The sequence below is a fragment of the Typha latifolia genome, chromosome 12 (genome assembly GCF_019914945.1).
Source record: "Typha latifolia isolate L0001 chromosome 12, TyphaL0001v2, whole genome shotgun sequence".
In the NCBI taxonomy this organism is placed as follows: Eukaryota; Viridiplantae; Streptophyta; class Magnoliopsida; order Poales; family Typhaceae; genus Typha; species Typha latifolia.
The window spans coordinates 3,144,971-3,168,397 of NC_133097.1; the positions used below are offsets into that span (position 1 = coordinate 3,144,971).

A 23,427-nucleotide genomic window follows, 5' to 3' on the forward strand; every position below is an offset into this window, starting at 1 on the left:
GGGTAAGGTCTATTAACTGAGCCTTTAGCTCATGACTCTCTTTGTTTTCTCCTTTCCAAAAACCCAGGTAAACGAGTGGAGTAGGATACTCCCTTAGAGGTCTTGCTAGTGAGTGAAAAGTATAGTGTGATTAGTGTTATATGCTAGATGAGTTATCTTATCTGATATATTTGTGGACATCCTCCAAAGTGTGCATGTATCATTGTCTTATATTATAGTAGGTGACTTTGTACTTGTATAATTATATATATATATATATATATATATATATATATATATATATATATATATCACCGTTGTGTACATGTAGTTGTGAAAAGCTCTTGATGATGTGTTGTGGCCTGTGTGGGGCCCAAGTAGGGTTATCTGTATGCTGTTGATAGTTAGACTTAAGTTATTCTTAGTTTAGATATTATGGGTAAAATTATGATGTTGATACAGGTTTATTTGATTGTCAGTAACTAACTAAATGGTCAGATGTCACGCACGTGCCATGTGGGCTCGTGCCATGCATGTGTTCAGGGTTTGGGTGTTACAAAATCAAGCCACACCGCAAGTAAAGTTTAACTTATTAAGAACTTTCAAATGATATTTTCTATTTCCTAAAATACTCTCAACCCTATTAAGTTAAACAACTATAATTTTGGATTCATTAATCTTACGTGATCTTGTGTTCAGAAGAGTTTTAGGCTTGATTTGGCTCTATCACATTGGAAATTGATATTCTAATTTATTTTAATACTATTTGGAGGCTTAATTTAGTTCAATGATGGCCGAATTAAATTATATATTTTTCTCATGCAATAGAGTGTGGCTTTGTATTTCTTTTAACAAATAAAATGCTCTATAATATATAGTCAAAATATAGGATATCGTTAATAAATTTCTGTTTTTTTAACTTGATTAAAGCTTATAAGTTAAGTGAGACTAATTGTATGGATCCAATTAGTCCTCTCCAAATATGAGACCCAAATGAACCTCATCATTTGCCCATAAGCTAAGGGAAGCTAAATTTCTCTCCTCCTTTTTTCTTCTTCTTTTTTTTTTTTTTGAGAGAGAGAGAGAGCCTATTATAGTTATCATGCATAAACAATTGCTGCAAAGAAAATTAAATAGTACTAATGCTTCAGTACTAATACTAGAAAGATGGCTTATGGAATGAAATTTTTTAATTTAATTTATAATTAGGTAAGAGGTAGAATAAATCAAAGACTATCGGCCAATTTTGTTTCTCGCCGTCGGATAAAAACGTACGTATTTGAATCATTGCCTTTAAAAATAAATTAGTTGGTGGCTTGAATACATTCTTTCAAACTAAGATAAGATTATAAATAAGAGTATATCTCAACCAATATCCAAATATCTTTCTATCAAGTCTACCCGCCCGTAGTAAAAAATCAAGAATCCGCCTCGAGAAACGCAGAAAAATTGGCCAACCATATCTCGCCACGTGAGGTCGTGGTAACGGATGGCGTCACCCTCTCCGTGGGCCCCACGGCCCGCCGTTTGTAGAAAGACCGATTTTGGGGGCGGGGGGGGATTAGAATATTTGAGGTCGTACCGTTTCGGCCGCACTCCTTTTTCTCACTTGGGATATATTAAAATAAAATTTATGGCTTAATTATACTTGCTCCCGTTAACTATAACCATTATTTTTATATACAATTCTTAGTTCACTTTTTTTTTCTTAATTGAGAGATTTATATAGATAATACAAAATGTTAAGAGGTGCCTAAAAAAATTGTGATATAATTATTTATATATTTATAAGTTCGGATATGTTTTAATTTATGTTTGAGAAAGAGAGAGAATAATAATAATAAAGAAATAGGATAAAAGAATAAATAAAATAGGAAAGGAGATAGATAGGATGGTAAATTACAGATGCAGTACTACTAATAAGACCACTACTACAGTCAGTAACGGCGCGTCGCCGCGCCGTCCGGCTCCTGTCCTCGCCGTGCGTCGTGATCAGGAAGCACGTCTCTGCTCCGCTTCCTGACACGTGTATCATCTCTCTACCTCACGTACGTCCTTTTTATTTCTATTTAAAAAATATTTCTTTACTTTTTAAAACAAAAAAATAATTATAATACTATTATAATACCCTTCGTTGCAGCTTAATATCTGTTTCCCTTTTTTCCTTTTTATTTTTGAAAAACTTATTTTGCACACAGTTAATTGCGCTATATAAAAACAGTTAGTTAAAAAAAATAACTAACTTCATCCAATACAGGGTGAATAAATAAAAGAAAATTTAGACCTCTTAAATTATTGTCATTTTTTATATGCCTCCTCTTAATTATTTTTTATGACATGAAGACTTTTTTAACTATTGAAAACTAAAATACTCACGAACAAGATAAGGATATTCTAATGAACTAAAATTTTTCTTTCTTAGACAATAAAAGAATTCTAATAGAAAAAAAATGAAAAGATGTTTAAAATACTTTTAATAGTTTAGAAGATTTATATGTCATAAAGATTAAGTTTTGGACGAGAGTTGGGAGGTCTAAGCATAGCTAACCCCGAGATAAATATTCATACAGTAAGATATGAATTATAATAAAGACAGAACTTGGGATGCTTTTGATAAGTTTATCAAAAAGTTGCCATTATGTGACAAAGTAGGTCCAAAATCTATTCAGGGTTTTGAGTCAGTAAGAGTAGAACGGTAGAACCCACATCATCAACCCATTTGAAACCGTTGTCTTTGTTGTTCTATTAATATTAAGGGAGTCTTTTGCATTGGAGGCAACCAAAGCAGTGAAGAAGGGAACATTCTTCTAAAACTCTCAGGATGCCCCCAAAGTTGCATTCAAAGGTGGATCCCACCTCCACCTCCAGCTCTGTTCTCTTCCTTCTCCCATTCGTGTGGTCAGCGCATGGGAATCATCAAACCGAAGAGATCACCTATGTGACTTTCCTCCCAGATTTCCTGTGGAAGTAATGGGTTTTAAATTACAAGATGTCACCTTAGAATGGGGCAAGGGGGGGATTAAACAAAAGGGAGCTTGGAGAGGATGTTATTAGTTTGGAAGGGAAGACTAAACCAACCTTCCATTCTATTGGCATGAATTTAATGGAGAGGACCTACCTACCACCTAAAGTTTCAGCAATTCCCCTGCCCAAAGCTCTAATTGTTTACTCTCATCATCATTGAGAGTTGTGTAACTCATTCAAGTAGTGATCCAAAACATGGCATGTTGCCAAAAACAAAGTGGGGGGGGGGGGGTAGGGGTAAAAAGTCCCAAAGTCTACTACTTACTAGTCAAACCCTTTATGTAGCTAAAGGATCTTTTGGATTTCAGTTAAGAGATCAATAGAATGAATTGGTTGGATAGATTTGAGTTAGAACTTAGCCAAAGTAACTGCAATCGAGAATAAACAAACACTGGCACATACTTTCTTGAGCAAAACATCCCAAGAAGTTCAGAATCTACAATGGGCCTAGGTAACAGTCATTATAGCTCAATCCGAGTTCCTAATTAAGAAGAGAAAGACACCAGTTTCCAACGATCGTAATATTATTGTTTAATCAACTTGGTGTCCGCTAAAAACATCACATTTTGCTAGTTTAAATTGGGAGGAATGAATCTAAATCCGACTGCTTTGAAAACCGATTTTGAGTTTTTAAGTCCTATCAGTTTTACCCCTCGATTTGAGTCCTTCAGTAGCTTACTGACCAACATGTCAACTCGCACATATATATTGCTTCTCTTCTAATACCAACATTCGTTCATTTGTTCATATGTCAGGAAACTTCTCTATTTGCAATTTGAGTGCAGGACTAAAAGAAGAATAGCACAATTGCGTAAACTGAACCGAATATTATATTAATTCCTTTAATCTTCTAAAATAGTGTAGGTCCTAAGCAAGACATACAACAAAATAATCCCCCTCCTAGATGACCTTGTAACAAAATATTTACCCCCATAAAAATTTCCAGCTCTCAACTCTTCAACAAGGCATAACAAAATGTAGGCACTATATTCTTCGCTTAACTTGACTAACTGTTATAAGAATGAAACTCGCCAGGGGATTCCTAGCCTTCAGACGCATAGATGCATCCAATCCAATTCAGAAAGTTTATAAGCACTACCGAACTTCTTCTCCATGGTGCCTATCTATAGCTCATCAGTAATCCTTGTTGGCCTTGAACAAAACCAGAATAATGTTAAAAAAAGTTATTATGAGCAAGACAAGTAAGAAATACTAACTCTAGAAAGAAGAAAAGCTACTTACAGACTTTGCCAGCTCACTAGCTTTCTCGTCATTGAAACCAAGGGAGGCCAATATCTTATGACCAGCCGAATCTTTCTCTGACCATATGCCCAGTAGTAAAAGTGTCACAGTTATCTCTCCTTCCTTGCCTACATCCAACAAATATTTCATTAGGAATGAAAAGAATGATCAGTAGAATTTTTTTTCTTTTTAATATATCATGAGATTGTGGGCTAATCATAAGCTAAACAATAAAGCTAGTTCTGCTGCATATATAAATTTGACAACTGGACCAACTCTCGGAAGAAACGGAACACAATAGACCTAAAGCATGTGCATATAACACTCCAGTCAATAAAATGAATCGAATCATTGACCTCTATTATAAGTTGGTAAGACTCAACGTGTGGGCTTTAATGGTAATCAAGAATAATCAGTAGGCAACATACACTCAAGCATTAATAGTGATTCATCCAACCATCAGACACTCAAGTACATTTTAACAAATGTAAGATTCAGCCCGCTTGAATATCTAACTGTATCTCAATTAAAAGTGTTATTCACACTTTATATGCTCACTACTGCTCCTACAGCTATTTGTTCTTAGATTATCAAGAGCCTTTCAAATCAAGGATCTCATTTCTACTAATACAACCATTTTTTTTAATTAAATCTGAATGATGCCACCTTTTCTCATTCATTTACACTAGCAATACATCCTGCTCTGTGTTCTGGCATCAAATATGTTGCTGTGTTCTAGCATCATATATGTACTCAAATGCAATCAAAAAGTAGGTGACTGATCATAACTTATAGTTCAATAAGATCTTATTCAACATTTTTTTTAGAAATAAAAAGTTCAATGCTTATGCAACCTTCAGATAACATGATCACCAACTAAAAGTTCACAAAATGGTAAACAATCACATGACTATGATAGGCCAAGTTTTCAAGGCAATCAGATTGGAAGGGCAGCAGATATCTCAGCAACCATAGCTACGGGCAATTAAATGGGCTTGAAAATGCCTTGATTATGGACGAAATGAGCCAAGATTATAGAGAGGTTGCTTGAATTAACATATTAAGTTGGAGTTTAATTGGGTGTTTGGTGATCAAAACATCCCATTGAGCTACTATCCCAGTAGCATCACAAGAAACCTTAAATAATTTAGAAAAATCAGGAAGCAGCAATACTGGGGCATGAATCGTCTTGTCCTTGATTTCATGAAATGCCTTGGCTGTGAAACTAGACCATTTAACCCCATCCTTGTCGTGCAATAATTGATTGGTGTCATTGCTGTGCTAAATCCACAATCGTGCTAAATTCTCAAATAAACCTATTGTAGAAAGCAATAAGACCATGAAACTCTTAACTTTGTGTATGTTTTTAGGTTCTAGCCACTCTCTAATTGCTCTCACTTTCTCAGGGTTAGCTAAGACACAGAAAAATGACACAACAAAACCAGAGAGTATGACATGTGAGTTATAAGAAATAGCATTTCTTTAGGTTTTAGAACTACTAAAACCTAATGAGGTGAATCAAGTGATCTTCCTTGGTATTAGCATGTCATCAAAATAGGTGACAAGAAATGCCCAGTAGAAGGACGTAGGCCTTGGGTAATAACTCTCATCAAAGTTATGACCAATCACTCAAATAAGTCAGTCTTAGTTTAAAGACAGTTACTCATTCGTCCTTGTGTCTACCTCTAACCTGGTGATAGCTGCTACTAAAATTGATCTTAGAAAAATGAACTGATCCAGTCATCATATCAAGCATGTAATCTAGCCTAGTTACGGAAAAATAAATTGATCCTTTTTGCCGGCCTAAGACATGCTTACACATACCAATATGCCAATATGTTGGCATTTAGGATGAAACCCTGGATCACCAATTGTTTAGCAGTCAATTTGGTAGAGGTTTGAGATTACATTAGCCACAAACTCAACATTATTTTGAATATTTTCTTGCTTACAAATAGGATGGATTTGACAATTGATTTGCCTTGGCACCAGTAGAAAACTACAAGGCAGTATTATCTCTGTAATATGGACCATTGGGAAATAAAGAAAGGGACATGTTTTCGGAGGGGGACAGATAGTTGCTGAAGGTTGTAGCCTGCCAAGAAATGGCTATAGTCGGAGAATACTCCAACACATATATGTCAAATCCCCAACAGGATCAAGGGGTAACAATGGTCAAGTGGCTCTGCCCCAATTTAGTTGTGTGAAGCTAAATTGTCATGCATCTCTCAATTTATTGAGTCAACTATAGGAGGGGTGGGGGGGTAATTTATCTAAATCTAATAGTGTAGTACTGCTTGCCCGAGCGGAGGAGGTTAAAGGGATGCCTGCATTGTATGCTGAAGCATGGACGGCCACAGCAGTTGCAGGAAATGGATTGACAAACACAATCAGAGAGCAACTACAAAATTTTGGTCATTTTGGCTTGAAAAGGGAAACCCCATGGTAAATTCGAAATATTGAAGAGAATTGCAATCTCTTGATAGCCAATTTTGTAAATGTATAACAATCTGTCATTCTTGTAGGCAATGTAATATAGCTACAAACTGGGCAACCAAATAAAGGGAGAGGGCTTTTGGTTTTATGGGGGAGGTACAAGGGGGATTCTCTAATCTTTTTGATGATCCGATTGTTTTTGACAGCTCCAGAGCCAAAGTAGTTGGGATCTTGTAAGCAGCTTTGTTGCTCTTTTCAATCAATAAAGCCACCAGAATCCATGTAAGGCCCAGGATACATGACACCTTGCTTCTTGCTAAGTATGTGCAAAGACTTTGTGACTTCTACTTTCTGTGATGCCTTTTTAGGAATGCCCTGTGTATCTAGTGGTTTAAAGGGATTCAACATTATTTTCTTTCCTTTGGGCATAATGATATAAATGTAGAATCTCCAAAAGTGTGTGGCATCCACATCAACCAACTAGGGCCTCCTTAATAATACTGAGAGAACATCACACCAGATCTAATCACTAAAAGTCACAAGGGGAATTAGGATCATGCATCTCTAGCTAACTAGCATTGTGGTTTCTCAACTCATAAATTATATCAGTGAGAGCGGGGTTCAGGTTTTAGTACCATCCACTCCAAATCACTTTCATAGACTACATTGATGCATCATGCCTATAATTAATTTGCAACACTCATCTCCACTTTTAAAGTAAGCATGAAAGATAAATATGCTCCAATCATCCTCACCTCACCTCTAGGTGTGGCCAAAACACCTCTTGATGGTTAAATTGAACATCCTCATAATCACAAACAGGCTCATCTTCTTAGTGGGATACCTCATACCTCCTCACTCTATGTCAGGAAGGGTCCATGTTATGAGGAGGTGACCTAATTCAACTAGGATTTGAAGGGTTTTCATTTGAGAAGAGAAGTTTTTTTTTCCAGAAGACCGATTTCTGTACCCAAAAAAAAAAATCGAGGCTATAACTAGATCATCAAGGTAATGAAAGGCATCCCCAGTATGCAGATGGTCACCCAACTGCATAGCGCTTAGGTGGTATACAAGCACCCATTAATCTAGTATTTTTAAAAATAATTATATATAATATATTTATAATTATAAAATTCTTAGCAATTTAGCATATCTACATATATTCACAAGTATGATTCACAAACACATTATACATAATACAAAAACAGCCCACACTCCATTCCACCTTCACAATTTCAACAATTAACACACTACTAAAACCTATTACTAATTAGCTGTAATCTACATTCTACTAAACACTAATTAGTAGTAATCAAAATTTTACTAAAACTAAGTCACAATAAATAGTAATCCACATTCTGCTAAAAGGTAAAAACTAATTAGCAGTAATCTATTAATCAGTTCAATCTACATTCTATAATTCTATAGTTACTAATTTGTTATTTAATTAATCTTAAATTTAATAGAGATTAGAGAGACTGAAATTGACAGTGAGTGGGAGGCAGTGGGTGAGAGAAAAAGAGTGAAAAGAGAGGTAAATGGAGGCAATGGGCCAGTGGCTGCAGGTGGCAGATGGGAGGTGAGAGAGAAAGATACGAAACTGGGGAGTGGGACTGTGGGAGACGGTGGCCACCGGTGGGGGTGGTGAGAATGTGAGCGTACCTCCGTCTGCCACCTTGCATGAATTGCCACCGCCACCATGTACTACTCACCACCATAGAGAGTTGAGGTTTCAACAACTTCCCATAATACAAGGTTAATTGAAAGGAGTGCCCAAGTGTATCTCAAGTTTCATCCAATGGGAAACCTACCAATGTTGTATCATGTTTTTGTCATATCACATCTAATAATGAGCTCATCAAACTGAGTCATATACTTAGTACCTATCATGCTGCCCAACTGCAGAGCGATCATTTGCTCCATCAGTTGGCCTCTATACAATGTTGGGATATTTTTTTGACAAACTTTTGTTTCAATCCAATGCCCAAATGGTGCATGACCTAACCACAGATTGTCATGCTGGCTAACACAGGGCATGCCCCTTGGCACATGTTATGCTAATGGGGTGCCGGAATGTGGCATGCTGCGTGCCACCGGCACTCCCAATTCTTGTTTTCTCTAACATTTGAAAACCCTAGGTCAATTGGACATCTAGAGAAGTCAATTACAAGAAGTGGATCATTAAAATATCTCATAATTTGCATTAAACCAAAGCAAATCAGAACTTATTTCTAGCAACCTGCTCCAAGCAAATATGAGAGACAAGTGAAAATACACTAAGAATAAGAGGATCATGACTTATTTCTCATGATCCACTATAATCCACTATAAAGCAGAGCGTGAGAGAGGTCAAAATTCACTGCTAAGAAAAAATAGGTCTCTTCTCCTATTGTCCTCATCCCTATATCTTTAGGGTTTGGCCAAGAGAGCAAAGAGAGAGCAACGGCACTGCTGCATTTGAGAGATCATTATGAATGCAAAGGATCAATGGTAGACATTGATGCAAAGACGGTGCAGTGATAGAGGTACATGAGTCTATTACACCAATACAAATAAGGAAAACCCCTTATTATTCCATGACATGCCACGAGTGGTCGACACGGCTTCCTTAGACTCATGTTCTATGTCTCCGCACAAAGCCAATATTGTTTATCTTGTCTGATTTACTTGAGTTTAATAAACCTGGTCCTACGACTCCCAGACGTAGCATACCCAATGCTTTGAAAGGCACCTAAGGCGGCCGCCCTACAAACCTTGATTGCGGTCAAGAATTGGTCGGCCCGCCTTAGACATTAGAGCGAGTCAGCCCACCTTAGCATTGGAGCGGATTAGATCTGCTAACGGGTCGGATCTACCGATACGAACCAGATCAGATCGGATCGCCTCATGAGGACATTGGGCTCGATGAATCGAATCTATTTATCTTTTAATTGATTTATACTTATCTCTTATATAAGCCGTTAAATCAAGTCTACTTAAATCATGTAACGCTCAAAAGGCAAATTTAATTAAGTCATATAAACCTCTAAGGCAAGTCTAATTAAGCTATTTAAGTCTCTAAGGCAAGTCCAATTAAATCATATAAGCCTATAAAACAAATCCTAGTTCGAGTCGTATAAGTCTTTAAAACTAAGTCCAAATAAAACTCATTATACCCAACCTCTATATATAAAGAGGTTGAGCTTTTTTGTTTAATCATCCAAGCATTGTAAATTAATTGAGTTTAGTTATTTTCTTATTATTACATTTACCGTTTTTATTATAGTCATTAGATCGTCTTTATCTTCATAGAAGTATATCATAACCGCAAAACCCTTCCAAGCACCCAAACCCTAGCCACCACCTTCCTTCAGCAACCACCTTACTATACAACCGTCGACCACCATCCGACGACCGCCGCAATGTTGAATATTTACTGTTTTACCCCGTTTTGATATTGTTCCACTGTTTTAATTATATCTTTTAATCTAGACATCCGATTGATGTGAAACCAGAGTCATTAGAACCCTATCTCGTGAGGCTACCACTATTTAAATTTTTATAATTTTCTTACGTCTGGATGGTTTCAGATCTGGTTCGTAACATCTACCAGCAGGTGAGAACTAAGCAATTAAAAGAAAACCAATCATGCCCTCTCCTCTCTCAATATGAGTCATAACCCCTCAAACCCACCATCTCCTCTCACTATGTCAATTGTTTCCTCTCTCTAGTAGCGGCAAGTACTCTTTTTCTCTTTCTTCTGGTTTACAGTGGTGTTTTACTCTCCTTTTGGTTTGTGGCAAATGATGACAAGAGGAAAGCAGCATTGCTTTTTATCTATTTTACTCTTCTTCTCTTTCTTCCATTCATCCGTTGTTTCTTCTACCGATAGTTGGTGCTTAATTTTGATAGGAGAAACCTGCTCAGTTATAAATATATGTAGCCTACATGCATTGTCCATGTATAATAAGTTCTGGATTCAATTATTCACTGCTTTAATAGCCCGCCTTCCTCATACCCGCAGCTGCCTTTCAAAAGATTGATCATACCAGTGAATGAATTGATCAATGCCACTTAGCCACTCTTGAAAAGCCTTAGGTTCTAGTTTACCATCAAAACTAAGTGCCTCAATCTTTATGTCCAACTCATCAATTGGTGACTCAACATCAAGCCAAGTACTATGTGGCTCAATGGTAACTATATTCTCTTGTGAATCAAGTGCCAAGAATCAAAGCTCACTATTGACATGCTTACCGTGATGTGTCTCATTAGCTTGGACAACAAGATTTTCCAAGGCTTAGTTAACCTCTTTATGCCGTTAGTTTTGTCCTAAACTCTTAGTGGCGCTTGAAATGAGATTAGCTTAAAACGTATTTAAGATACACCTATTTTATAAGCTCATTTTATGAACCTTTAATGAGTTTAGAAAAATTGAGTATTTGGTTGTAAACCAGGTTAGTGGTATTATGATATTATCATTACTTTTAATTTGACATGAAATCAAATTAAAGTGTTCCTTGTTCTAGTTCAAGGAGTGGAGGTTGAGGATATTTCACATAAATTGGTCAAAATAACTTTTGGAATTAATGGATGTAGTACACCGAAATAATTTTATTATAATTAACTTTCACAAAAGTTTAGATTGCTTGAAAAATGTGTTCATTTAATGAGTTTTGTTTTGCAATGCAGGCTTCAATGGACAAAATACTTACTTAAAGGTACGCAATGTTTGTATACAATGCCAGCTTATAGGTACACGATGCATACATTGTATGTATGCATTACAGCCTCAGAGGTATTATGCAGTGCATGCTTGTGTGTACAGTACTTGTTTAAAGGTATGTAACGCATACTTGTAGGTACAAATTGCTTATTTGTAACTACACAATGTAGGTTTCTAGGTGTGAAATAAAAGTCCTATCATTTAGTCTTATCAAGGGTAACATGGTAAATTCACTTTGAGCCTAAACTCATTCCAAACGGGAGAAAAGAAACAGGTTAGCTCATATTTCCACTCAGTTCTTAAACATGCTTTTAGACAAACTAGTGTTTGGTTATAAAACTAGGTTAGTGGACATTTACCTAGTTTAAGGAACTTATTCTCATTCCAAACGGGGCCAAAGATAATGCTTTGAAGTTCTTAAACCTCACATTTTGAATTACTAACTTGGCCAAGTTAAATTCATAAATTGCTCAACATATTATCTCGACTTATCAACAATATTGCTCATATAAGGTCATCCAATCATGCAAGACTAACCTATGCTTTGATATAAAAATTGATGTGGATCAACCCAGAAATCGAACCTAAGCTTGAATTAGGTTGCACAGATGAAGATAAACTGATATGTTATGCAATATTTTGAAAGACGACTGCATGTACTACATATTTTGAAAGACGACTGCACGTACTACATATATGTAGCCACATAGGTCATGCTAGTGGAATAATCGCCCTACATAGACAAAATGCAGTCCTTATATACAGCCCAACCGCATCCAGGTTGCATAATGACTGCATACGCAAACCGTATCTGCACATGTCCCCATATCTACAGCCAACAATTGCATATGGCACATGCATATGCACCCTCATATTCATATGAAAATGATATATCGTAATATTGAGATATCTAGAGAGCTTCATAATATTTTCTGTTGATTAATTTTGTTAGTGCAACTTATCATACTTGGAAAATTTTATTTATGTGATTTCCTTTTATAGAATATAAGTAATTGTATGATTAGAAAGTAGCATCCTTAATGGATAGGATATTATGAAGATGATTTTCCATATATTACATTGCAACTTTTACCTATTTATCAACTTATTATGCTAAACTATTCAATATATTATAAGGTAAATAATATACAAGTTAATGTTATTATTTTTATTGTTAGACTGCATATGCACCTGCAACTCGCATGTGTGTTACGTGACTTCACCACCTGCATACTGCATACACTTTTCACAGTGTTGATGCTATGCAAAGGTTAAGGACTAAAGTCTATAAGAAGTGCAATAGGCATGTAACTGAGACAAAGGAATATGAATTTCAGCCATGCCAAACTAGAAATAAGTACTTTAATAATTTCAGCCATGAAAAACTAAAGAAAGTACTCAGTAATCCAAATAGAATAGTCACCACGGTGAGTCGCTGCCCTTTTCCGATTAAATCCTTGAGATTTAAATCAAAATTTTCTTGTCAATAATCCAAAAGAAATATAGAATAGTCACCATGGTGAGTCACTGCCCTTTTCCAATTAAAGCCTTGAGATTTAAATCAAAAGTCTCTCATCAATAATCCAAAAGAAATATAGAATAGTCACCACAGTGAGTCGCTGCCCTTTTTCGGTTAAATCCTTGAGATTTAAATCAAATGTCTCTCGTCAAACATTTAGTGGGCACGGGCACTCATAATAATTTTAATCAAAGCCAATTTGGCATAGAATAGAAAGGGTTGAAGGCTTTTTAGTTGGGCTAGGAGTGGAGTTTAATTTGGGTGTTTTGATAAGGTCAAAGGTGATGTCCAGAAAGTGGTGGTAGTTTGCAATGACTGCAGGGTTCAGATTCTCGGACAAAAACTGGACCTCAAAGGTGTTTAATGAAAGCATTAAGGTACAGCAGAAGAACTTGTGGCTATATTTGGGTTGCGAAGCATACTTTGTGGTATGCAGGCTCCGGGACAATAAGAATGTGATGGGTTTCTGGTTTATGCAGAGACAGAGAGAACAGCAAACAATAAAGGAGGAATTGCAGAAGAATAGGGTAGAGGAAGAAGAAGATTAAAGAACAGTACTGGGATTCAACTGGAGGGATTCATACCCGCAATACTTCATGAGGAAGTGGAGGAAGTTCTACCTTAGATTTTTAATCCAAATCCGCCATACAAGGGAGATCAGCCAGATAAAAATAAGGTTTAATCCCTTTTTGATGACCGATCCCTCAACTAAAAATCCTTATTATAAATAGAAGTAATAAACCTAATCAACTCATACTACAATTGCAATTGACTCAAATCAACCCAAATTAACTTAAATGAAGCCTAACTTGACCCAATCATAAAATTAAACCTAATACCATAAATCTATTGCCTCAACTAAAGATCAAAATCAGATCTGAAAGGAATTTATTTAACTAACACAAACCAAATCCTCACATCCTAGCCTCTGCTAGATCTCAAATTTCAAATTTACATCACACATCCAAAGGCTTGGATATATATTCCAACAACATAGATGCAGAATCCATCGCACTCCGATGCTCAATCTCCATCACATGCACTAGAGTATATTTTTATAAGTGACCAAGTACATTACACATACATTAACTAGTTCTACTATTTAATTTTTCGTTCTGCAGCTCATTTGTACCTTTGTGGATAACGACTACTACAAATAATGATGAGGATATAAGAACTAAACCCAGATTAAGCTACTCAGAGTGCATTTAGAAAGAATCCAATAGCAGGGTTTTGAAAAGTGTTTTTGGCAGCCGCCTTGGCGGGGCAGCACACTGACCGCCCCTCTAACTTGGTATGTGCCCATACTAGGCATTTACTATTCCTTGGCAGGTCAATTTGTCACTTGGTGGACCGATTTCACCTAGCGGGCCGACTTGGCGGTCTTTGCGGGCCGGGTGGAGAGAACAGGTCGGGTGGAAAGAATGGATCGGGCAGAACTAGTTAAGTTAACAAAAAAATACCTTTCTTCTCCAATCGATCTCCAACGAGCCCTAAATCCCTAATCTCTCTCCATCCCTCCTCTCTCAACGGTGAACGGCAAGCAATGGACAATAAGTGGCGTATGTCAGCGAGCGTCGCATGATGGTGACCGGCGCATGACGACGACTGGAGCATGACGGTGAGCGGCACATGAGGGTTGGGCTAAGGAGAGCGGCACACAAGGGCAGGGTTGAGGAGAGCGATGCACAGGGGTTGGCTGGCCAATGAGTGTCTCTCTATTCTCTCACTCTCTCTCAAGCTTGAGCTCTTGGACTAATCAATATCTTCGGCTAGGCTGAGGAGAGAGATGATGTTGAGTAAAATGAGTGATTGATGGCTCTTTTTATCTTGCTGTTAGAGAAAACCCCCTCGCATTCTTCTCTAATTACTGAGTTTGCCATCATAATAGGATGATGCCTAAACTTATTTGCTATATAAGGGCTGAATAGTGTGAATCTAATAGTATAATTTAATTTGATAAAGGTGAATTAGACTAATAAAATTTATATATAATATATATTATATTATATATAATTATTTTTAAGTTTTTATATATTAAAAATGCTAGGCCACCCTGTCATCCGCCTTCCGCCTAGGCGCTAGGCGGTGGGATGACCGCCCGCCACCTGTGACCGCCTTTCAAAACATTGTCCAATAGTATGAAGGTGAATTAGACTAATAAAATTTATATATAATATATATTATATCATATATAATTATTTTTAAGTTTTTATATATTAAAAATGCTAGGCCACCCTGTCATCCGCCTTGGCACCCACCTTCTGCCTAGGCACTAGGCGGTGGGATGACCGCCTGCCACCTGCGACCGCCTTTTAAAACATTGTCCAATAGTATGAAGGGGAAAGAATCCAACAGTAGAAAGAATTCAACCTCATATTCTTCAATCATTTTCTTGTTGGCACTTCTACAATGGATCTGAATAAGATATACTCTTTCCATCTTTGAATATATAGCATCACCTTAGATGGAATCAACTATCCGAGAAGAGAACTTACTAATTATAATGGGAGAGAATATAACTGTGTATGTATGGAAATCATAACAACAATAAAATAAAGTTAATGTCAAACAAACATAAATAACATTTATGAGCATTAGATACAAAATGTTAAATAGAGGAGATGATCTGTAAATTTCCATCTGATTTGTACAAGAAAATAATTGTAATAACCAGGTCTATGTTCAAAGCTTCTATCATAGAACTAACAAAATAAAGCAGTAATTTCATACACAAAATAACCAACATGAAATAGCATAATGAAGTGGCAGAAAAAGTGCAACACTTGATTGTTAATACATGGAAAAAATTGTCTAGGACCATTTAAAATCACCTGACTTCAGTTTCTCATCAACAGCCCAATCAAGAGCTCGTTGAGCTGGCTCAGTCAATGGTGGGTGCTCAGGACTAAAGAAGTACATGTCTGACTTTCCAAGTAACTTGACTGTTTCATCACGTACTTGGAAAAGTGTAACTCCATTAGCACGCAGGAACTTTGCTGCTTCACTTGTTCCTGCAAGGAATTGAGAAAAAGAACTGTAGCTTGTGTTTCTTTAGAACTTAAAAGATATGTTAGTTTCATAGGCATGATACACTAAATGTGATTTAGTTTAAGTTTTATGAAGCTAAATTAAATAGCTTTACATGTTGCGCATGGTATAGCAAACTGGAATTCTTAGAAAATTGATAGCTGATGTTTAATGTTCTCTGTGGCTTTATCATGCTTGTAACCTTGTTCTAGAAAACACAAAACTCATCACATTTAGAATGTGATTTAAGCAAATAGAAGCATCCTTCTAATTGACGAAGACCACAGCTATGTACTTCTTACAGTCCCTACTATGTCATTAAGATTTGAAGTCTCTGACTGTTAAAAATGCAAAAGATGGCAAATGGCTGAAGCCACCATTTGAAAGGTCAGACCAGGCAGTCATGATTCATGAATACAAAATCTACTTGAGGAAATCATCCATCATGCAGCCAATGAAATTTCATACTTCCGACCAGTAAAAGGATTTAAATGTTTCCTTCTTTAGTCACTAAAACATTCTAAATGCCTATTAAGTTTTAACCTGTTCACCTTTTGACCAGTAGAGAGTGGCTCTTCCAAATCTTCCTCTCATGGTTTAGTTCTCCAGAGCTGCTGACATCTTGTTTCTATGGTGAAAAATAAGTCAAACATTGGGAGGCCATTTTATGTTTTTCACCTATGGAAATTTTTCTGTAGAATTCAAGGGTTTATAAATAAATTATATTATCCTCTCTTATTCTCCTTTCATTTTCTTGGGAAGTCATAAATTTGCTTTCACAAAGGGCCTTATTGCCAGTGCATGTAGAAGGTTTTGAAAGGTGCCGAACCCATGGTAACTGTGTCAAGATATATCCTATTCTTAAGATACAAGGAGTCCTCATAGGCAAATCCAATAGCATAAGCATGTGTTCCTCATGCACTAATTTTCTTTTCTTTCTGATAAAACATGCTATTTTCTCGGATAATCTTTAGACCACCCAGAAGCAATATGGCAAATATCAAGAAGATGATAAATCAAGATTTCATGGGGCTTCATTGACTATATTTCTCTTGAACATAGCATAATAAGAAAGTGAAAAACACGATAAAGCCCACTCAATTAGCAAATAAGAGGATTGCTGTCATCACAGCCACAATTTAATCTGATGACTTAGTAGTCTACAGGAATCCTATGTTAGGCCATATATATTAGTCAACAAGTATCAGCAATATATGCTGAAAAGAGAATGAGTAGCTGATTATTTTTCAGATAAAGGATGACAATCTTTTTTATCTTAACCTAAGAAAATATAAAACTTGTCTAATGAATATACTTTGTAAGCAACGCATAGATGTACTGATTATCAAGAAAGAGATAGCTTCATGGAACAATCAAAGGACTCATTGAAACAAACCACACAATTGTCCTTTACGAGTCAAGGCAAATTCGTTCACACCTTAATATTGCAAAAGAAACTTGACCTTGAGAAAATTGTTTAAGTAGCTTCTGAATGATATGATTCAGACTTCACCGACGTCGTTTCGAACATGGATTCACTTTAGGAGTGTCTTTGTTTTTTGTTTTAGTATTTAATTTCCAAGAAAATAAGTTTTCTATAAGTCGCGTTCGAACGCGGTTGTGAACGCGGTTGTGAACGTGGTTGTGAGAGTGTGCATTGTGCGTTCGAACGCCTTGTTCGAACGCATTGTGAATGCCTGCATCACGTTCGCAAATCCAGAGAAGTGGAAAACAGGCGCGTTCGGTTACGCGTTCAAACACCTGCATCACGTTCGCAAATCCAGAGAAGAGCAAACTCGGTGCGTTCGAACGCGATCGGGCGCGTTCGAACGCGGTCGGCGAAATTGTATTGTTTAGGGTTAATTTTGAGTTATTGGTTAGCCTCTAAAAGGATGTGGATGACAACCAGAGGTCATTATTGATTATTAAAGAATTGAGCTTTGCCTTGCCTCCTTCATCTTCTTCACTCCCGTTCCCTCAATCCCCGGCTACGCTGCTTCTAATATCCCTCGACCTGCCAATCACCCTAGACCCTTAGGGGCGGCCTTCTCCTTCCCCTTCTTCCAATCTATTCAACACTTGCCCTAACTCTTCCATCAACCATAACTTTTCCATCACCACTTTTCACCGGTGCCACCCCACAAATGCCGGTCCACCTCCAACCACCATCATCCTAGGATCTCGTTCCTCCATCCACGGATCCTAAACAGACCACCCTGATGTTCGTCCATTAATCGAACGATATCTCGAAATCCCCACATCCGATTCGCCTGAAACTTGATTTGTTAGAAAGCTCTTTTCTGGGGCTACAGCATGTGCAAATTTCACGTCGATCCGACGGAGGCATCTTTTAGGATCTTATTTCAAAGTTCCGTGCCAGATCAAGTCCAAATCAGAAAATTAGAAGAGATCGAACCTTAACCTAAGGGGAGATCGTATCAAGCTGTTATTAGAGCCACTGTTCCTCGGACAAGCGCTTCCTATGACGACCACTAGATCCATGGCTGCACGGCGAGATGATGAAGAAGAGATTCTCCCAATAGAGGAGGGAGAAACGGTTGCGGGAACTTTCACCCGCGGAACCACCCGATCTAATCGGAATACGAAAAAACCTAGTGTTCAAGCCGTGTTGGAGTCTCTTTTCGAACAAATGGCCATCAACAACCAGATGATGATGGAGATGATTCGAGAAATACGGGCGTGGTCGAAACCTTCTTCAACAAGCATGGCAATCGCAAGGCAGCATGGGGAGCCCTCCGAAGCATACCTAACATTCTCCACGGCCTTCTCGTTCCCTACAAAAATAGGGGAGAGTTCGGCTATACAGCAAGATCAACCGCGAGTTCCGACACTTGGTCCGCCTTACACCACCTCCCTTTGCAACCACGGCGAGTCGGCAACTAAGAAGAAATCGCATATGGCCTCCAGCGACCTTCCACCATTCTCCTCAGTCAATCAACAGTCGACCGCGACAGCGTCATCACCGGCGATGACGTTGCAGCTCCCCACCAAGCTACAACTCAAAGGAGAAGGCCGCGATCTTCCACCCATGGCAGCACCGACTGCTGACAGCCCCGTAAAGACCTCACGGGCTGCTGCTTTTCTCACCTAGACAGCCGAAAGCTTCCTGCCATGGCTGCGACAGGACAGAGAAGAAGATAATAAAGATTTCATTTTTTGGGCCAACTTCGGCCTTCCATCGCCGCCGACTGCCGCCACACCGTCGGGAACCCTGCTAAAGCAACTACTGGAGATGGTCACTACTCAGCCAAGGCTAACACATGCCAAGGCAACTCCTATGGCAACGGCTGGTGGAGATGAAATTATGGGAGAAATATTAGGGGTTTCAAATTTTTTTGAAAACCCTAAGTGGTTAGAATTTCAAGATGGCTACATGGTTGGGCTTGACCAGGTGGAATTACTAGACATGAGCTGGATTGGACCTATGAGCCAAAGGGGTCAAGTCGAGCGTGAGTCATCTCTGGACTTCGATACTCAGTTAAGTTAACTAAGGGACATGATCAGAAACCCTCTACTTGACTTAAGACGAGTTTGCTTATACTAGGATACATTTGACTTAGTAATCTATGGAATGGGCAAAACGATTATGAGCACAACCAACAATCAGTTCGGCTATTTGAACCTAACTTGAGTCACTGGGGGTACCTAATCTGGATCCACCAACTACATCTAACTCAACCTCCCGACCGCAATCGGATGCACCAAATTTCTATTGCTGAACTGACATTGAGTCAATTGGTTCAACCACCCGAGACCAAGTGGATTCAATGTAGACGGACCCGAATTCCACCTTAGGCTAGTAGGAGTACAAGTATCCAAGCTCGACTGAGGATGACCCCGTTTGAGGCGGTTTATAGTCGCACTTCCCCTGTCTTGCGTGCCTACAATAGACTTGCGGCGGCAGATAGGACCGAGCTTGACTTGGAACTTGCTGATAGAGATGAAACCTTAAGACAGCTCAAGATGCCCTTTCGCGCCCGACCGGACACAAAACTCCTTGGGTATGACACGTCACCTTAAGACAACAATGGTGGGCCCAAAACTCCTTGGGTATAACAACGAATTAGTCTACAAAAAAGGGATCGAGAATCGAGCAGCTGATGCCCTTTCGTGCCAACCGGACACAAGTGAGTGAGCTTGCCTCTTTTTCAGCACCAACATTTCCTCTATTTTCAGATATGTGGGGAACCAATGCAGAAGATCATACCATGAAGGAGCTAGAGTCAGAGATCAAAGATCGCTTCCCAAATTTCAAACCTTGAGGACAAGGTTACGGAAGCGTGGTGGATTGATACGATTCGGACTTCACCAATGTCGTCCCGAGCATGGATTCACTTTAGGAGTGTCTTTGTTTCTTGTTTTAGTGTTTAATTTCCAAGAAAATAAGTTTTCTATAAATCGCGTTCAAACTCGGTTGTGAACGTGGTTGTGAGAGTGTGCATTGTGCGTTCGAACGCTCTGTTCGAACGCACTGTGAACGCCTGCATCTCGTTCACAAATCCAAAGAAGTGGGAAACAGGCGCGTTCGATTGCACATTCGAACGCCTGCATCGCGTTCGCAAATCCAAAGAAGAGCGAATTCGGTGCGTTCGAACGCGATCGGGCGCGTTCGAACATGGTCAGCAAAATTATATTGTTTAGGGTTAATTTTAAGTTATTGGTTAACCTCTAAAAGGATGTGGATGGCAACCAGAGGTCATTATTGATTATTAAAGAATTGAGCTTTACCTTGCCTCCTTCATCTTCTTCATTCCCGTTCCCTCAATCCCTGGCTACGCCGCTTCTAACATCCCTCGACCTGCCAATCACCCTAGATCTTTAGGGGCGGCCCTTTCCTTCCCCTTCTTCCAATCTATCCAACATTTGCCCTAACTCTTCCATCAACCATAACTTTTCCATCACCACTTTTCACCGATGTCACCCCACAAACGCCGTCCACCTCCAATCACCATCATCCTAGGATCTCGTGCCTCCATCCACGGATCCTAAACAGACCACCCTGATGTTCGTTCACTAATCGGACGATATCTCGAGATCCTCATATCTGATTCGCCTGAAACTTAATTTATTGAAAAGCTCTTTTCTGGGGCTACAACATATCCAAATTTCACGTCAATCCGATAGAGGCATCTTTCGGGATCTTATTTCAAAGTTCCGTGCCAAATCCAGTCCAGATCAGAGAATTGGAAAAGATCGAACCTTAGCCTAAGGGGAGATCGTATCATTGAAGCCCTAGCAATTGAAACTAGGGCTCAATAGCATGTCATTCCCAATCATTAAAGCCTACAACCTTCCAATATGTGAGAGACATAGTATGAAAATACTCAAAATAACTAAATTAGAGTTTAAAGCTTGCAAAGAGCGCAATGTGGATAAAGCTAAACCAAATGACAACAAACCAATAATTCTACAAATCCAACCATGAGGCCTGAGATGGCTTCCAAGCTCCCAAAATAGTTAAGAGTAATTATAAATTTATAACTAACCACTTATTTTGATCAACAACTTTTTTAAGTCCTCTATTTAGTATTTACTTTTCTTTTTTTCCCTTTTGTCTTCTTAAGTCTAACTACACCTCATGGCTTCACAAGAGCATAAAACAATGAAAGGAGCACTTGCGGCCATTGCTTTCTGCTCCTGCTACTTCTCCACCTTTTTACATCCATGTTATGTATGGCCATGACAAAAGGCATATTGGCTAAAGAAGATGCTTATTTTACAAATCATAGAAAGAGAAGATGATTTAAAAATCACTTACTAAAGATCCTTACAATAAGGTTGCTTCAATAGGAAGCAAAAAGCTGTCGGTCTGTATTAGAGCCAACATGCTAGGTTTGTAAATTTGGAACTTTTAAGGGAAAAGGCTGTCTTACATGTCAGATGTATATGCCGAGCCTCAATGTAATAATAATAGCAGTACAGCCTTCTCGCATACCAAAATGTCCAAAAATTTGCCATATTACATAAAGATATGCATATGAAACCTTAAGGGAGCTGCATCCTCTATATTCAACCAAGTCAAATAATTATTCAATGGCACTTGAAGTATGTACACAAGGTGAGATTGGAAGAAAATATCTTAAATTGCACAGAAATGCCAGAAACATTAGGCATTGCTGAGATACAGTAACCTTTTTTTGGTAGAGTTAGTGATGGATAGTTAAAAAAAAAAGGCTATCTCTTAATCTTGACATAAACCTAAGACAATAAATATATATCATGAAATTGAAAATGTTTAGTTATCTCAAGAGTATATATGCCTGTGAAAATCTACCATCAAGACAAAGATTCCAACCTAGTAGATATCAAGAAGAACAAATAAGGCTCACCCTCAACCAAGATACCCATGAGTAGCGCCTCAGTTCCGGTATTGGGATACTTGAGCTTCCTCGCCTCCAGCTCTGCCATACTAAACGCCTTCACCGCCCTCGCTGACCACCTGCAGCATCCGCAGTTGAAACAAAACCATCCCAGAAAAATGAAGAGAAAAAAAAACCCAACACCCGAAAAGACAAAACAAAACCAACATAATTCCACGCACTTTGTTGTCTTCTCGCTCTCTATCCTCTCCGGCTTTCTGCAAAAGAAAAACCCCAAAAATTTATTTATAATCACAAGCACAGAAGGCGAAAGAAATTGGATCAATGTGGGAGGAAAAGAGATAGAAATCGATGGAATTACGCGCTGGGGAGCATGACGAAGACAGTGGTGGAGCGGCGGCGCGGGATGGAGGAGAGAGATGCGAAAGAAAGGGAGGAAGAGAGCGGAAGAGGGCATCCGAGGAGGGAGGATTTCAGCGAGGTAGGTCTGATTGAGGAGGAGATGGGGATCGAGGACGAGGACGAGGTGGTAGGGAAGGAGAGGTAGGAGGTGGTAGGGAAGGAGAGGTAGGAGGTGGTTGAGATGGGGAGGAAGGTGGAGGAGAAGAGAGCTCGAGGTGCGGCCATCTTATCCTTCGGGCTTTGCTTGCTAGCTTCGCTTGCTCTCTCTTTCTCTCTGTTTGTTTTAGTAGATCGTAGTATAGAGGAATTAAGAAATAAAATAAGTAAAAGTCTATTTCTTCTCTAGAGATGGCCGAGTTGGTCTAAGGCGCCAGATTAAGGTTCTGGTCCGAAAGGGCGTGGGTTCAAATCCCACTCTCAACAAATAAATATTTTTCACGATCTTTTCTAAACTTTACATTTAACACCCTATCGTTTATGTTATTATTACTACATGTATTTTTAGGCAAATACTTCAATACCCGTATAAAAATTAAAATTACTATTTGACAGCAGTAATAGCCAGGTTTTACCCATCCGGTATCAGTTCCAACCCCTAAAATTGCTTGAAAAGAGCCATATTAGTCCTTTTTAGCACTCATCCATCTCTATCTTTTCTCGCTTTACTCTTCCCCTCTTTCATTGACCTCCGATCTTTTCTCGATTTGTCCTTTTCTTTTCCCTTCGATCTCAATCCATGACTTCTATCACTG

At 38.5% G+C, this 23,427-nt stretch overlaps 1 protein-coding gene across 1 annotated transcript; it reads right to left on the reverse strand.

Annotated features, from left to right (window-relative positions):
• Nucleotides 1-3,810: 3,810 nt before the first annotated feature.
• LOC140799092 (ATP-dependent Clp protease ATP-binding subunit CLPT1, chloroplastic-like) lies at nucleotides 3,811-22,952 on the reverse strand. Its single transcript, XM_073153236.1, has 6 exons — nucleotides 22,635-22,952; nucleotides 22,495-22,530; nucleotides 22,283-22,392; nucleotides 15,737-15,916; nucleotides 4,246-4,373; nucleotides 3,811-4,155 (listed from the first exon to the last, which is right to left on the reverse strand). Exons 1-6 carry the CDS (start codon nucleotides 22,898-22,900, stop codon nucleotides 4,138-4,140), a joined length of 738 nt encoding a protein of 245 aa, XP_073009337.1. The 5' UTR covers nucleotides 22,901-22,952; the 3' UTR covers nucleotides 3,811-4,137.
• Between the last annotated feature and the right edge of the window lie 475 nt (nucleotides 22,953-23,427).